We start from the raw sequence: 16,304 nt of genomic DNA, 5'->3' as shown, positions 1-16,304 counted from the left end.
TCATAATAACTCCATCGCACCATTCATTTCAATTATACTAGCAAGATTCGAAATAACTATATGACGGCGAAAACATCTCTTCTAAATTATGAAGAAAAACCGCCTTCGTCCATTCATGGCGAAACCCGCCTTCTCTGTACTATGACGAAGACCGCTTTTTCAATTAAGACGAAAACTACCTTCTTCTAAAAGTGACGAAAACCGCCTTTTCTTATGGCGAAAACCACCTTCACTTAAGACGAAAACCGTCTTCTTCTAATAGTGACGAAACCCGCCTTCTTTAAATAATGACGAAAACCGCCTTCTCTTATGACGAAAACCGCCTTCTTGTAAAAGTGACGAAAACCACCTTCTTTGAATAGTGACGAAAACCGCCTTCTCTTATGACGAAAACCGCCTTCTTTGAATAATGACGAAAACCGCCTTCTCTTATGACGAAAACCGCCTTCTTCTAATAGTGACGAAAACCGCCTTCTCTGAATAATGACGAAAACCGCCTTCTCTTTTTTGTGGCAAACTTTGCCTTCTTTTGTTACTCAGTATCTGAGCTTTAGTAAATATATCATCCAATGTAAAAAAATAACTGTGACAAGCTACAAAATAATCTTTCATCACATTTGGATAAAGCCAACTTCATTTAACTCATTCAACCATTTTATTCATATATGTATCCATAAGATGAACACTTAACTGTTTCTCTTAGGGCCAATTTCTTCACCTCCGCTTAACTCTTAAGCGGTGCTTACCCATACGCTTAAACCTGGTTTAAGCACTAAGCGGAGGTGAAGAAATCGGCCGTGGGTGTGTACAGCACTTTGGACAATCTCATCTTGGTTTTCTTACGCTTGTCGTCGTAGCACTGGATCACGCCAGGAATTTCACCTTCCACAATTGGTTTCTTTCCGTCGGCCAACGTGACGTGCTTGACTTCGCTCTCGTGCAATTCCCGGAAGAAATCTCGGCTCGCGACGGTATGGCTTGTCGCGGCCGAGTCCACGATCCAAGGCTTTGTTCCGTTTTCAGTTTTGCTTCCGCAGGCCAGCGTCAGAAATGCAAACGACACGATGCACTCCTGTTTCGGTGTGAGCTTCCCCGTTTTATCCAATTTCACTTTCTTCTCGTTATCCCGTTGATACTGACGGCACTCCGTTTTTAATGTGGCACACCTTCTTGCAGTAATGACAGGCAAGCGGCTTCTTCTTCTTCTCTGGTCCGACTTTCATCGCGGAATCCGATCCGGATCCTTGCTTCTTTGCTGCTTCGTCCAGAAGTTTCCGCTTGACAAGCTCCAGGATAAGTTCGTCGTCCGAACGGCTTTCGAGGGCGGTAGTCAGGGTGTCGAACGAGCTTGGCAGGCTTCTCAGGATCATCGCGACCATGAGATTTTCCTCCAGTTTCTGTCCGGCGTTCGCGAGGCTACTGAAGAGCTCCTCCATGCCGAAGATGTGCTCCGCCATGTCCTCTCCTTCCGAGAAACGTTTGTCGCAGATTCGCTTCAGCAACGAGACCTTTGACGTAAGACTGACCTTCTGGTGGTGGTTTTGAAGCGCCGTCCAAGCTTCCTTCGCGGTATTCGACGACCGGATCAACGCGTGTTGATTGTCCTCGATTAACAACCCGATGGTCGCCCTGGCCTTGGCGTCTCCAGCGGCCCAAACTGCATCCTCTTCCGTTGCCGGTTTCTCACCTGGTGTCACGTAGCGCCACAGTTCTTCCCGGACCTACCTTGAAGCGCCAGCTTGAGTAATTGGCGTGGTTCAGCTTTTGCAGACTGAATCGGTGTGTGGAGGAATTATCCGCGCAGGCCCATAACCTGTTGCAAGTTGTCACCCAAAATAATAAAAAAAAAAAACGTCTGGTTTATTTCAATGACTATGGACTAATAACATTTTGTTTTATTGAACTTTTTAAACATGATTGCTTTGATGAAAAATATACATTATAGGTTGCTTTGTTGCACGTGACATGGATCAACGTACAACACAGCAGACCCAGATCCATGGCCCAGGTCTGGGCTGAAGCGAGCTGCCGCCCAGGATAGAGATTTTTTTACGTTGACGGGTAAATCATCGCAGTTCGCACGGAAAGTTTTTCCTAATTTTCACGATTATACGTAATAATCATCTAAGTTTTCAAATTCCACTGATTTTTGTCAGCATTGGAAATTCTTACAAGATTTGATCAATAACTATTAAAATTCAGGACTGTGAAATTATCTTCTACTCGAAAGCAAACTCCTCAATATTCGCGCATTCTTGTCGAAAATTATTAAGACCTTTTATTACATTACTGTTTCCCCTACTTTCTACTGCTGCTGCTTTCGCATTCTTGGCAAATATAAAACAAGTTGTAGTAAATAATTTACAACAAAAAAGTTATAACTTCTCTTTCGGTTGTTTATACTCGCACGCGCGCAATTAAATCGTATCACTCGGAGACTGTTTCGATTCCTTTTTCAAAAATTAGGAAAACCAGAAATCAATCAGCGTCCCTTGACATTTTGTTATAAAAAAATCATCTATCAGCATAGATAATTGGCTCTTGTTTTCATTCACCGCCTATATTTACAGCACGATTGCATGGGTTGTCCATTTTGATTGAATTCTCCTTAGCAACTATTTTTTAAAAATGAATTTTTGTGTATGATTCGTTGATAACTGTACGAATTTTCAGGATTGAAAATAAGAAATTCAGAAGAAACAGTACTGCCGATATGATGTGAAAAAGCGAAACAATACTAAAATTTGTACCAATTTTAAGAACAACTTTAGAACATAATAAGGCATCCATCGATAAAAAGTTTTTTACACTACTTTGCTGTCTTTACTACTGCTATGTCTACTACATCGAAAGCGATTTAAAACAAGTATAAAACATTGATCAACATCTTGCAGTTCTTTTATTTAACGATCCTAACTTTATATATGTTTGTTTGTATCGCACAATGCTGAAGTTGCTCGTGTCTTTTCTCTCGATAAATCAACCATAACACTACCGAAGGCTTCTTATTCCGTTTAGCAAAACAAAAAAGGAAAACTACAAAACGATACAATAATCAACGAATACATCTTTTTTCACAGTGTGTTAAGCTCTACTTAGAACTAAAATTTACATTTGTTGTTTTCTTTCCACAGTATTAATTCACTCAGTTTTACCGTAACCTTTTTCGATCAGTGTGTATCACTTCCTCAAACACAAAAGTGTTCGCCTAACTATCTTTTTTACGGAGGACTTCAACTGGCGATAATGATGATGGCCGTCGCGAAACGAAACAAATTTCTAGAACCAATTATAATATATAGCATATTGAAGAAAGATGATGCGTTATTTTGATTTTGAAGGTATTTGATAGGATCGTCGTGTAATAATAATTACTAGTACATGCAAAGGCGTAGGCGAGTTCGGTTGGCAGCACTGCTGTCAACACCTATCGATTAATTCTTTATTTAATGACATTGTTTTTTTTTTTTCGTACGTTAAGATTGTGTGTTTCACTTGTAATCTGAAAAACGTAATTTTCATGTAAATCGTTATCAAAATTGTGTATGGGTTTGTATGTTATTGCGAATTGTTCTTTAGCTCCGGCTTTTACCCGGTCTACTGTACTGTTTGCTTTATGTAAATGGTTGCCAAATTCCCTTTCTAGAATTTGTTTTCTCTTACTCAGTATCTCTCTCTAATGGTCATTTAAGTCGATCGGGATCGACGTGGTAAAGGTTGGCGTTTCCAGTTCCTCGTGTTTCTTCATTTTCAGCATCTGGGAGGTAATACGAACGAAACAATACAAATTTCATGAAATAAAAAAAAAAACAGTTTTTTAGATTATTTGTTTGGCAAAGGTTAACTCTAAGCTAACTAACAGATATCTACAATTTAGAACGAGCTTTAATGAATAGCGCGCGAGATGGGCACCGAAGAAGGAAGGTGAAGGTAAATGAAAAATGAAATTGTGAAAATGTGAACAAACAAGAAATTGCGAACGTGCATAGATAGTGCAATTTTCAAACCGTTTGAATGTGTTGCCAATAAACGAACTGGCAATAGTTTAAAAGGTCGTTGTGTTATATCAGCGGTTCTCAACCTGGGGTACCTTCGCTGGCTCCAGGAGGTACCCCTAACAAAAGTGCGTAATGGCGGATGTATTACAATTATTATTGTCGCGCTTATCTTTTTCTAGAGTGCTGCGGCGGTCTTACACTCGCAGGCTCGACTGCGAAGGTAAACGTCAAGATAGCCGCCGTGTTAAAAGATAGGCAGAATTTTCCCGCTCAAAACAAAACCACGTGCTTTTCGCGAAATGACATCAGTGTTCGATTGTATTAGTGAGAGGCAACCGGAGTCACTGAGTACATGGAGAGTGTTTATCATGGCAAGTGCATACGGTGGGTGAGATTTTCATTGACTCTGTTGTGTTTAGTGACCGTTGCGATTACCTGAGAAGCAACCAGCAGGAAACCGCAGTATTCTATTTTATCTCGAGATGCATAATATTCAATATTATCGATAAAGTTCAGACAATTGGGTATTTTTTTATTTCAAAACTTTGTTTTGCACATAACATGCATGGTGATCAGTAAATTAAAGCCAATTGAATCCTGCCCTTCACAACCAGCACGGTGTATGAAGGGCTGTGGGACAAAAGATCAACAGGAATGAATGAACAAACTTTAAAAATCTTCTATTTGATCGAAACAAAATAATGAATGATATGTTAAGAATATGCTTCTGAACAAAAATGAAGAGTCTAAAGGTTTTGAAGCCACAATTTGAGAGGCATGAAGGCTTTATTGGTTTCGAAAAGTAAGTTGCTTTATTGCACGAGGATTGTTAGCCTCCTCGGATTGAGGATTGTTAGCTCGGAAGCCTCCTTTTAAGAGACCTCCTTTCTTGGAGGCTAAAACGCCTCTTTTCAAGTGGAACAGAACCTTCCTTCCAAAGGCTTGGGGGACTTCTTTCAAGAGGCTCAGAAGCCTCCTTTTCAAGTGGCTCGGAACCCTCCTTTCAAGAAGCTTCGAAGCTTAATTTCAAGTGGCTCGGAACCCTCCTTTCAAGAAGATCGAAAATCTCCTTTCATGAAATTCGGAAGCCTCCTCTGAAGCCTTTTTCAAGAGGCCCGAAAGTCTCCTTTTTTAAGCGGCCCGAAAGCCTAATTTTTTAAAAGGCACGGAAGCCTCCTTTCTGAAGAGGCCCAGAACCTTTTTAAAAGAGGCTCGAAAACCTCCTTTCTTAAAGAGGCTCGGAAGCCTCCTTTTTTAAAAAGGCTCGGAAGCCTCCTTTTTTAAAGAGGCTTGGAGGCCTCCTTTTTTAAAGAGGCTCGGAAGCCACCTTTCAAGAGTGCCGGAAGCCTCCTTTCAAGAGGCCCGGAAGCCTCCTTTCAAGAGGCCCGGAAGCCTCCTTTCAAGAGGCCCGGAAGCCTCCTTTCAAGAGGCCCGGAAGCCTCCTTTCAAGAGGCCCGGAAGCCCTCAATATTCATAAAAGTCCTGTATGAAGCTGTTAGTCTATTTCTACGCTTCTCGGAAGAATCTTTACAAGCTTGGAGCCTCTTTTTAAAAGATCTCCTTTCATGTGGTTCGGAACCATCCTTGTATAAACTAAATGTGTATTGGAAAGTTTCACGTAATAATAAAAATTTGAGCCATTTAGAGCCATTTTGAGCCAACTTCTAGAAGAGCCATTTATCCCGTTGGTTTTAAGGTTTATTTTTCAAACCTTTTTTTTGTGTCTTCAGGAGACTTTCAGCCCTAGGCTGGCTCGTCTCCGGATAGTTTTCCACATCTGTTATAAGTTACGCTTATTTTAATTCACAAAAAATAGGGGGTACCTCAATTACCATAGGAATATCCGGATAATCGAAAGAATTTCCGGAATCCATGAGTAATGTTATCGGCCATCCATGAGCAATTCTGGGATTAATTGTCTAAAGCAGCGTTTCTCAAACTTTTTCTTAAGAGGTACCCCTTTGAACTTTTTCACTAATTGAGGTTCCCCATATTTTTTGCTGCAAATGAAAAAAAAAGCGTAACTAATAACATGTAGGGTAAAGGATGTATTTTGGACCACCCTTACGGGGGCTCTTATTTTGGACCACCAAGAGGAATTTGCACTCAGTGGTCCAAAATATGAGCCGTCGAACTGGTGGTCCAAAATACCTCCCTTACCCTATGAAAAATGGACCTGAAACCTAACGGGATTTATGGCCCTCCAAAAAGTTGGAAATTTTTATCACTCCGTAAGTTTATAGATCAAGCTTCCTACAAGACTTTCATGACTATTGGAGCCTTTCGAGCCTCTTGAATGGAGGCTTCCGATCCTCTTATATGGCGGCTTTCGAGTCACTTATAAGGCCTCTGAACATCTTGATAGATCGCTTCAAAACCTCTTGTAAGAAGAATTCCGAGTGATTTGAAAGAAGTTTTTCAAGCCTATTGTAAGGGGTGCTTCCGAATCGCTTGAAATGAGGCTGCCGAGCCTCTTGAAAGGAGCTTTTCAAACATCTTAAAAGGAGCCATCCAATCCTTTTGAACGAAGGCTTCCGAGCCTCTTGAAAGACTTTCCGAGCCTGTTAAAAGGAGGCTTTCGAACCTTTTGAAAGTAGGCTTACAGGCAATTTGTAAGGAGGCCTTCGGGCCTCTTGAAAGGAGCCTTTCGGGCCTCTTGAAAGGAGCCTTTCGGACCTCTTGAAAGGAGCCTTTCGGGCCATTTGAAAGAAGGCTTCCGGGCCTTTTGAAAGGAGGCTTCCGACCCTCTTGAAAGGAGACTTAGAGCCGTCTTGGACTACGGCTTCCAGGCCTCTTGAAAGGAGGCTTCCGGACCTCTTGAAAGGGTTCTTTCGGGCCTCTCGAAAGAAGCCTTTTGGGCTTCTTGAAAGGAACCTTTCGGGCTATTTGAAAGAAGGCTTCCGGGCCTCTTGAAAAGAGGCTTCCGGGCCTCTTGAAAGGAGGCTTCCGGGCCTCTTGAGAGGAGGCTTCCTGGTCTTTCGAAAGGAGGCTTTCTGATCGATTGAAAGGAGGCTTTCGACCCTCTTGAAAGGAGGCTTAGAGCCGTCTTGGAATAAGGCTTCCGAGCCTCTCGAAAAGAGCTTTTTGGGCTTCTTGAAAGGAACCTTTCGGGCCTTTTGAAAGGAGCCTTTTGAGCCATTTGAAAGAATGCTTCCGGGCCTTTTGGGAGTAGGCTTCCGAGCCTCTTGAAAAGGGGCTTCCGGGCCTCTTGGAAGGAGGCTTCCAAGCCTCTTAAAAGGAAGCTTCTGAGTCTCTTAAAAGAAAGATTCAGTCTCTTGAAAGGAGGCTTCCAAAACTCTTGGAAGGAGGCTTCCAAAACTCTTGAAAGGAGACTTACGAATATTTTAAAAGGGGTCCTCCGAGCTTCTAGAAAAAGACATCCGAGCCTATTGAGTCTTGAAAGAGGCATGCGAGCCTCTTGGAAGCACGCTTCCGAACTGCTTGGAAAGAGGTTTCGATAAGCGTAGAAGGATGCTTCAAATCCTCGTGCAAAGAAGCAACTGAGCTTCTCGAAAAAAAAATTCCATGCATCTCAAATGATGGCTTCCGGATCTTTATACCCAAGATTATAGTTCGGAAGCATACTCTTAACATATTATTCAACATTTTGTTTCGATCAGGTAGATTGCATTTGTCCATAGTCCTCCATACACTGAGCGAGTTTTGGAGGGCAAGATTCAATACCCAACAAACTATTTTAGCTGAATAAGCTAGTTTTTAGGCCGAACAATACTGTTTTTGGTCATACAAGGGCTTTACCCACCTACAATGTTTGTTGGGTACCCCCAGGGGTACATGTACCACAGGTTGAGAACCGCTGGTCTAAAGGCATATCTAAAATGTAAAAAAATCTACTATTTGTTGGAAGAATCTTGACATCTTGAATAGTTAACAGTTTTCCGGTGGAACCGTGAGAGATTTTCAGAGACTTTTTCGATAAGAAACAAACCGGTACGCCCAAGGCATTACCAAAGAAATTTCCGGATTGCCGGAAGAATCTGCCGGAGGAATCTCCTCCGGATTGCCGGAGGAATCTCCTCCGGATTGCCGGAGGAATCTCCTCCGGATTGCCGAAGGAATCTTCTCCAGATTGCCGGAGGAATCTCCTCCGGGTTGCCGGAGGAATCTCCTCCGGGTTGCCGGAGGAATCTCCTCCGGGTTGCCGGAGGAATCTCCTTCGCGTTGCCAGAGGAATCTCCCCCGGATTTCCAGAAGAATCTTCTCCGGGTTGCCAGAAGAATCTCCTCCGGATTGCCGGAGGAATCTTCTCCGGATTGCCAGAAAAATCTCCTCCGGATTGCCGGAGGAATCTTCTTTGGATTCCCAGGAGAATCTCCTCCGGATTGCCGGAGGAATCTCCTCCGGATTGCCAAAGGAATCTCCTCCGGATTGCCAGGAGAATCTCCTCCGGATTGCCGGAGGAATCTTCTCCGGATTGCCGAAGGAATCTTCTCCTGATTCTCGGAGGAATCTCCTCTGGACTGCCAGATAAATCTCCTCTGGGTTGCCGGAGGAATCTCCTCTGGGTTGCCAGAGGATTCTCCTCCGGGTTGCCGGAGGAATCTCCTCCGGTTTGCCAGAGGAATCTTCTCCAGGTTGCCGGAAGAATCTCCTCCACGTTGCCAGAAGAATCTCCTCAGGATTGTCAGAAGATTCTTTTGCGGATTGTCAGAAGAATCTCCTCCGGATAGCCGGAGGAATCTTCTCCGGATAGCCGGAGGAATCTCCTCTGGATTGCCAGGAGAATCTCCTCCGTATTGCCGGAGGAATCTTCTCCGGGTTACCAGAGGAATCTCCTCCGGGTTACCAGAGCAATCTCCTCCGGGTTACCAGAGGAATCTCCTCCGGATTGCCGGAGGAATCTCCTCCGCGTTGCCAGGAGAATGTCCTCCGGATTGTCAGAAGAATCTCCTCCGGATTGCCGGAGGAATCTTCTCCGGATTGTCGGAGGAATCTCCTCCGGATTGTCAGGAGAATCTCCTCCGGATTGCCAAACGAATCTTCTCCGGATTACCGGGGGAATCTCCTCCGGATTGTCAGGAGAATCTCCTCCGGATTGCCGGAGGAACCTTCTCCGGATTGCCCAAAGAATCTCCTCCGGATTGTCGGAGGAATCTCCTCTGGATTTCCGGAGGATTCTCCTCCGGATTGCTGGAGGAATCTCCTCTGGGTTGCCGGAGGAATCTCCTCTGGGCTGCCGGAGGAATCTTCTCGGGGATGCCGGAGGAATCTCCTCTGGGTTGCCGGAGGAATCCCCTCGGGGTTGTCGGAGGAATCACCTCCGGCTTGCCGGATGAAGTTTTTTCGGATGGCCGGAGGAATCTTTTTCGGATGGTCGAAAGAATCTGCTCCCGACGATTGGAAGAATCTTCTCCGGATGGCCGGAGGAATCTTTTCCGAATGGCCGGAAGAATCTCCTTGCAGGAGGATTGCCGGAGGAATCTTCTCCGGATTGCCGAAGGAATCTTCTCCGGATTGCCGAAGGAATCTTCTCCGGATAGCCGGAGGAAGCTTCTCCGGATTGCAGGAGGAATCTCCTCCGGATTGCTGGAGAAATCTCCTCCGGATTGCCGGAGGAATCTCCTCTGGGTTGCCGGAGGAATCTCCTCCGGATTGCCAGGAGAATCTCCTCTGAATTGCCGGAGGAATCTCCTCCGGGTTGCCGGAGGAATCTCCTCCGGGTTGCCGGAGGAATCTCCTCCGGTTTGCCGGAGGAATCTCCTCCGGTTTGCCGGAGGAATCTCCTCCGGGTTGCCAGTTTCCAAATGGCAGATCACTCTCCTCCGAATGGCTGGAGGAATATTTTCCGGATGGTCGAAAGAATCTACTGCCGACGACTGGAAGAATCTTCTCCGGATGGCCGGAGGAATCTTTTCCGAATGGGCGGAGAATCTCCTTGCAGGAGGATTGCCGGAGGAATCTCCTCCGGTTTGCCGGAGGAATCTATTCCGGTTTGCCGGAGGAATCTCCACCGGGTTGCCAAATGAAGTTTTTCCAGATGGCAGAGCACTCTCCTCCGGATGGCTGGATGATTTTTTTCCGGATGGTCGAGAGAATCTGCTCCCGACGACTGGAAGAATCTTCCCCGGATTGCCGAAGGAATCGTTTCCGAATGGCTGGAAGAATCTCCTCTTGATTGCCGAGAAACTTCCCCCGAAATGCAGGATGAAGTTTTTCCCCTGGATGGCTGGAGGAAACTTTTCCGGATGGTCAAAGAATCTCCTCTCGACGACTGGAAGAATCTTCTCCGGATGGCCGGAGGAATATCTTCTGAATGGCCGAAAGATTCTTCTCTGTAAATTTCCTTCGAATTGTAGGATGAAGTTTTTTCCCGGATGGCTGGAGGGATCTTTACCGGATGGTCGAGATTGAATATCCTCCAGATGGCCGCAGGAATCTCTTCCAGATGTCAGGAAGAATCTCCCGATTATCGGAGGAGCCTTCTCCGCATTCCAAGAGGAATCTTCTTCAGATTGCCAGAGCAATTTCCTCCGGATTGCCAGATGGGGTTTTTCCGGATGGCCGAGAGAATCTTTTCCGAATGGTCGGAAGAAATTCCTCCGGATGGCCAGATGAATCTCCTCCGGATAGCTGGAGTCATCTCCTACGGATTACTGGGACAAATGGATAAATCCTTGCTGAAGGAATTCCGAAATTGTGGTATTGATCTCTCTTCTATTGGAAACCCAGTCTTGCTGGAAAAATCTTCGAAATGCCTGAGTAATACTCGGATTGTCGGAGGAATTCCAGCTTTGCCATAAGATAAGAGTCGCCGGGCTCAGCCACCTTCTGCATGGGCTGCTTCACATGCCACGTACTGCACTGCTGATCTATTCAATGAGAACCTTCTGCTCAATGTTCAATGGCAATATCAAATATTACACTCCGATCAAACTTTCATATTTAGGAATCCCAATTCCACCTCGACAAACCAAACACGCTACGCACGAGATAACAGAAAATGAGAATACGGCACCCAATTGGTTCACCAAATTTGTACAATTCTCTGAAACTCATAAGATAACAAGTGCGGCCAATAAACAGCAACCACTTGAACCCTAGATTAAAGCTCGTAGAGACATTGACTCATCAACCACTTGGAGGAAAAAAAATTGCTTGTGGGAGTTATGTTTGCGCATCGCGTTTTTTCGAGCGAGAAAGAAAAACAAACATTTTTTTCACAAACTCAAACAAAGTAGAATATGCCGTGGAAATGCGCGCTGTTACCGATCGACCTGCTGCTATGCTGACCATCAGCAGAGTTAATTTAAGGTGTTGATGAAAAAACAAACCACACAAAAGTGACTCTGAGCGCGAATAAAACGTTACCTACATTACTGTCTCAATATTTGGAGCTATATGATGTGGATGGAAACGACGAGCAGCGAAAAACGAAAACAAATACAAATTTGACTCACTGATTTTGGGGAATGGTTGGGATGGGTATGAGTCAATCGGTTAGTTTCGAAGCTTTATGCGCATTTATAAGCCGACGATTTGTTCATTTGATTATCCATGATGAGATGTTTCAAATTCTCACAAGACCATTCTCGACAATAAAAGAAAATATTAACATTGAATAATAGGAAAAAAAATGTGCCAATTGATTACATCATTCAATGCCGTTGTTTATCCCCATATTTTTTGAATCCCAAGGATACAAGAGTCAATTTAAACCCGTTGATTGGCATCAACAAGCGCTGAAACTGATGTTCTTATTCTTTGATCACCAATCAAAGGGAACAAGAAATGGAGATATATTACTGACAAACACGCGTGATCCCGTTAGAGCTAAGCACACCGACAGAAATAGAAGAAGCACTAAAAGATACAAGTGCAGTTTGTAGTGAGGATTGACAGGAACTAATAGAGATGAGTGACGTTTAGCGCTCGCACACTAATGTGCAATCCGTCATGTGTAAAAACATGTTTGTTTTCCTTTTGCTCATAACCTCAAAATGATCGGGTCATCACAATGATTTCAAAAGAGTCAAAATATATGGAAATATACTCATTTTTACCCAATCTTTTGCTGAGTTGCACCCTCTAGGAGTGTTTGTTTTCCTTTTATCGCCACTCACACATTCGGACGTGAGAATCTCAATAGTGTAAGGCAAGGAAACACTGAGATAGAGTGAGTCACTACTGTTTTGCCATTTTGAGCTGTGTACACGCTGGCTGATCGCTGGACATACCTTAATGTCGCCTTTTGCCTGTTCATGGCATTAGACCACGTACCACAGAGAAGTAACGCACCCCAAAAGAACCCGGAACGCAATGTTTCGCAATTTGGGTTTGTTCATGATTGTGAAAACAGGGTGGAAGAGAAATGAAAATCATTTGAAACAAGTGTGATAATGCATGATCTGAGTAAACGTATCCGTTTTCTGTAGTAAGTTGATTGTTGTGATTAGTGACGGAGCGTTACATAACGGGTGGATTGTTTTATGATTATGGAAAAACTTAAAACTAGTTTGGAGTACTCCTTCGAACACTTTAAATGGCAAATCACACTCACCTGCTGCAGTTTGTAGTGATTGATGATGTCCTGATCGGCGGGACACGACTGCGTGAAGGCATCCAACTGATACATGTGGTACATATATCGCCACAGGGCCGTTAAGTGTTTCTAAAATTGACATCGCGTATGATTAATCATTCTTCTCACTCAACGCAACAACATTTGCCCCCCACTTACTGGTATTTCAAAGTCGACAAAGTACTTTCCGGCGACGCGGATGTGCTGCAGTCGGGGCATCAGTTCGCAGTCGAAGCAGCACATGGTGTCACCGGTTAGGAAGCGGGTACCCCTCGCCGCCAGGTGATCGTTGATTTTCCGTAGGTGCGCCAGCAGGGCGTTGTTCTTGTTCTCGTCCTTTTTGACCAGCATCAGCTTCAGCTTGGAGTACAGATTCTCGATCAGAGTGGCCACTTCTTTGTCCTGTTTTGGGGAAAAAGGAAATCAAATAATTGATCTTGTGGATGATGTTTTGCTTCAGGCAATAATAATTATAATTATATAATTATAATAAAAGCGTTTGTTGGAATGCGCTTCGCTTCGCTCCAATAGAAGATACCGCGACATTTAATATTGAACCCGTCCATTATAGAAAATTTTTGCGAAGCGTTGACGTATTCATAAATAGTTTTTCTGCACTTGAAAATAAGGCATATTACTGTGATTCGATTATGCCCTGAACCGTGTTACGTACCGCTTTATCATTTAATTGCTTCGTTAGAATTACGTCACATTGTTAATCCGATTTCAATTGAATCTTTTATTGACTTGACTGTTCCATTGAACTGCAGTAAATAAAAATTATCAAGTTCTTTGGAATTTTCCACACTGTGAGTAAGGAACGAAACACATCTCGCTAGTGTTTTTTCTGGAAAAAGAAATCGTTCTAATCTATAAAGAAACAGATATGCAGATATAAATGCTGCAAACAATAATTCTAATTTTATTATATTTTAATATTTAAGGAGTCTGCTGAATTTCTACTTTAAAAGTATTCCCTTAGAAATAAATTTTGCAGCATTTTCGCACAAACTAGGTACACCAAACGTGCCTACGCAACACTGCAACTCCTCATAACACTTCCCATTTAAAAAAAAAAACTTCCAACGATTTTATATAAATTTCAACAAAATTTTAAGGAAATTCCTGGAGCACGAAATAAGCAAATCGATTCCGTTTAGCATAAGAAATTTAATGGAAGGAACCCACCTGCACAAACAGATTGTATCCACCGGGGACGGACTTCATGATGTGTCGCTCGATTTTGTCATTCTCCAGGATGGCCAGTCCGTTGTCGATCAGGATCGGCGGGTGTGTCGCTTCGAAGTTGGTACGAAAGTCGGGCGGAGGTTTCTGCATGTCCACTGTTGTGACCTGGAACAAATAAAAATAAAATCGAAATCAAAACATGTATACCGGTTGTAAATATTTAAAACAAACATTTTATGCGATGTGTAAATTGCTAACATGAAGCAGATGTTGCGGAATAACTAGGTGGATTCAATCAAATAAATCTTCTTTATGATAATTGTAGCTACTTCACTGGGCTCTAACAAAATCAGTGGATTCCCAGGAAAATCAAATCAAGGTGATGTCTAAATCACTAGAGAAGATATATAGAGAAACACTTATATCAAAACCCCAAGGTCTTCCAATGTGTATAGATTGTTTTGCTGGAACGAAATACCTACGGACGTGCTTACATATGCAAAGAATTTATCGCTTTGCCATAAGAAGATCGTTCTTCTCTCGCGCACAGAATGCACATTAGGCTGGTTCAACCCGATTTGAATGGAAAGTTTAAGGTAGCCGATTCTTTACAATACATCACTGAATTCAATATCATTTAATTGTTTTACTACCTTGCAAATATGTACCAATATTTAGAAAATATTATTTCTGAGTTAATCTAATGCACGGTCCGTCAATTTAATCGTTTTTTTGCGCATAAAGCCCAAAAGAGAAAATAGAAATGAACCTGTGCTGACTAAGCACTCGTATAAGATCAAGCCAGATGCCTCCACATTGTATGGGCATGGTCTGTTGTTGTCGGCTGATCGTTTTCTTCGAAGCTATTAGGGTGTTTCTGAAAATAACCTTCGAATTATTTGCTAAATTTGTATTCTATCAAAGAATTTTTCAGAAAATTCAATGGATTAGGACGCAAAAGGTACAATATTTTAGCACAGTGCTGCCTTGTTTGAATTGAAGACTGATTTAAATAATTTCCATCACCAAACAACCGTAAAAAAGCCACACAATTCGCAATAATGAGCTGCAAATTTATCTACAAAATGAAAATTACTAAACAGTTTTATTTGAAATCAATAAAATGGCATGTATGTTGAGGCTGGGGCATCCCAGTTGCATAAAAATCGAAGGATTTGCTTAAGATTCTAGAGTGATAACTGGGGAATCACGAGAAGAAGTGAAATTTGCACACGCAAAACCTCAATAATTGAGTCGCTGAAGGTGGAAGATGGATGCATCAGATGATCTCGAATGTGACCATGTAGATCGAAAGCATAATAAGATCAACTTCCACATGACCCAATTTTTTTTAATATTCCTTACTGGGTATTTTAATCACTGCGACCATTTGTTAGATCTATTGTGATATATGCCCCATTTGATATAGCTTTGTCAAGTTGACGCATCATTGCTATGTAGAGCAATTGCATCACCTTGACTGCCAGCGTCTTGCCAATGCGGTATTATTATTATTATTATACTTTATTAGTGACACTTTACCACTAAAGTGACATTCGTGTCTCATCAATTATAGCTTCTACAAATTATTCCTTACTTATTTCTAGTTTTTAAATTTCTTTGAATAATTTACAATCTCTTAAAAAATTTAATACTAATCTCTCCTTTTCGGTATTGTAGGCCAGTATTTCTGGCAGCGATCCGTTGATTCCGTTGTCTCTTCTTTGTTTTTCGTAGCCTCTGCATTCCACTAAAATATGTTGTACCGTGATTGAACTCCACAGTTATTGCATATTGGTGGACCGTTGCTGTTGAGAAGGTGAGCGTGGGTGAATCGAGTATGTCCTCAGACAGGTTAAGACACATTGTTCCAAGGCGCTTTTTCGACTCGGATATTTTTCTGGATTTTGGTTTGATCCTCCGAAGGTGGCATTGACTCTGATGCCATTCCGATTCCCATTGAGACCAAATTCTTCTTTTGATTTCTCGTGCGACGTCTTGAGCAGGTATATGGGTGTCCAGCATTGGCTGATCACGTCCTTGCTTAGCTATTTCGTCGACCTTCTCATTTCCTGCAATGCCAGCATGGCCGGGAATCCAACTGAAAGTAATGTTTCGTTCGACTGAGTTTTGTTCAATGTTTTGTATCCACGGGTGCCTCGATCGACCGCCACGTATGGCATCGAGACAGCTGGCGGAGTCAGTTAGTATGAGGGTATCTTGATGGTGTTCCACCTTTGACACTGCTGTCATTAGTGCGAATGCTTCTGCGGAAAACACACTGCAGATGTTTGGCAGGTGGAAACTGTAACAATTATCGCACGAAGCCACTCCAGCGCCAATTTGATCACCGATTTTGGACCCATCAGTGAAGATTTCCTTGTGGTTGATGTATTTGTGGGCGATAAATTCCTTGAATATCGGTACTACAATTTCTTTGGTTGTGCCTGCTCTGATTTTTTCCCTTAGGCCGTTGTCGATTATTGGAGTTGGCATGTCCCATGTCCTATCTGATCTTCTGAGGACGCTGCATATTTTTGGAAATGACCATCCCGTTGTTTCCAGAAGCAATTTCTTAG

The 16,304-nt window shown here is 42.9% G+C and overlaps 1 protein-coding gene across 2 annotated transcripts in view; it reads right to left on the bottom strand.

Annotated features, from left to right (window-relative positions):
* Positions 1-2,244: 2,244 nt before the first annotated feature.
* Positions 2,245-16,304, bottom strand: part of LOC134206323 (chloride intracellular channel Clic) — a 151,652-nt gene continuing 137,592 nt past the window's right edge. The window contains exons 3-7 of one of the 2 annotated variants that reach the window (XM_062682022.1): positions 13,726-13,890; positions 12,697-12,939; positions 12,517-12,627; positions 12,194-12,211; positions 2,245-3,757 (exon numbers count right to left, since the gene is read on the bottom strand). In XM_062682022.1, the coding sequence (XP_062538006.1) occupies positions 3,677-3,757; positions 12,194-12,211; positions 12,517-12,627; positions 12,697-12,939; positions 13,726-13,890 (618 nt within the window). In that variant the 3' untranslated portion in view covers positions 2,245-3,676. The remainder of the gene's footprint in view (positions 3,758-12,193; positions 12,212-12,516; positions 12,628-12,696; positions 12,940-13,725; positions 13,891-16,304) is intronic. The other variant, XM_062682023.1, reaches the window with a different exon arrangement.

This window comes from Armigeres subalbatus, chromosome 1 (genome assembly GCF_024139115.2).
Source record: "Armigeres subalbatus isolate Guangzhou_Male chromosome 1, GZ_Asu_2, whole genome shotgun sequence".
Lineage (NCBI taxonomy): Eukaryota > Metazoa > Arthropoda > Insecta > Diptera > Culicidae > Armigeres > Armigeres subalbatus.
The sequence above is the reverse complement of the archived record's forward strand: the minus strand, read 5'-3'. Positions and strand labels throughout refer to the sequence as shown.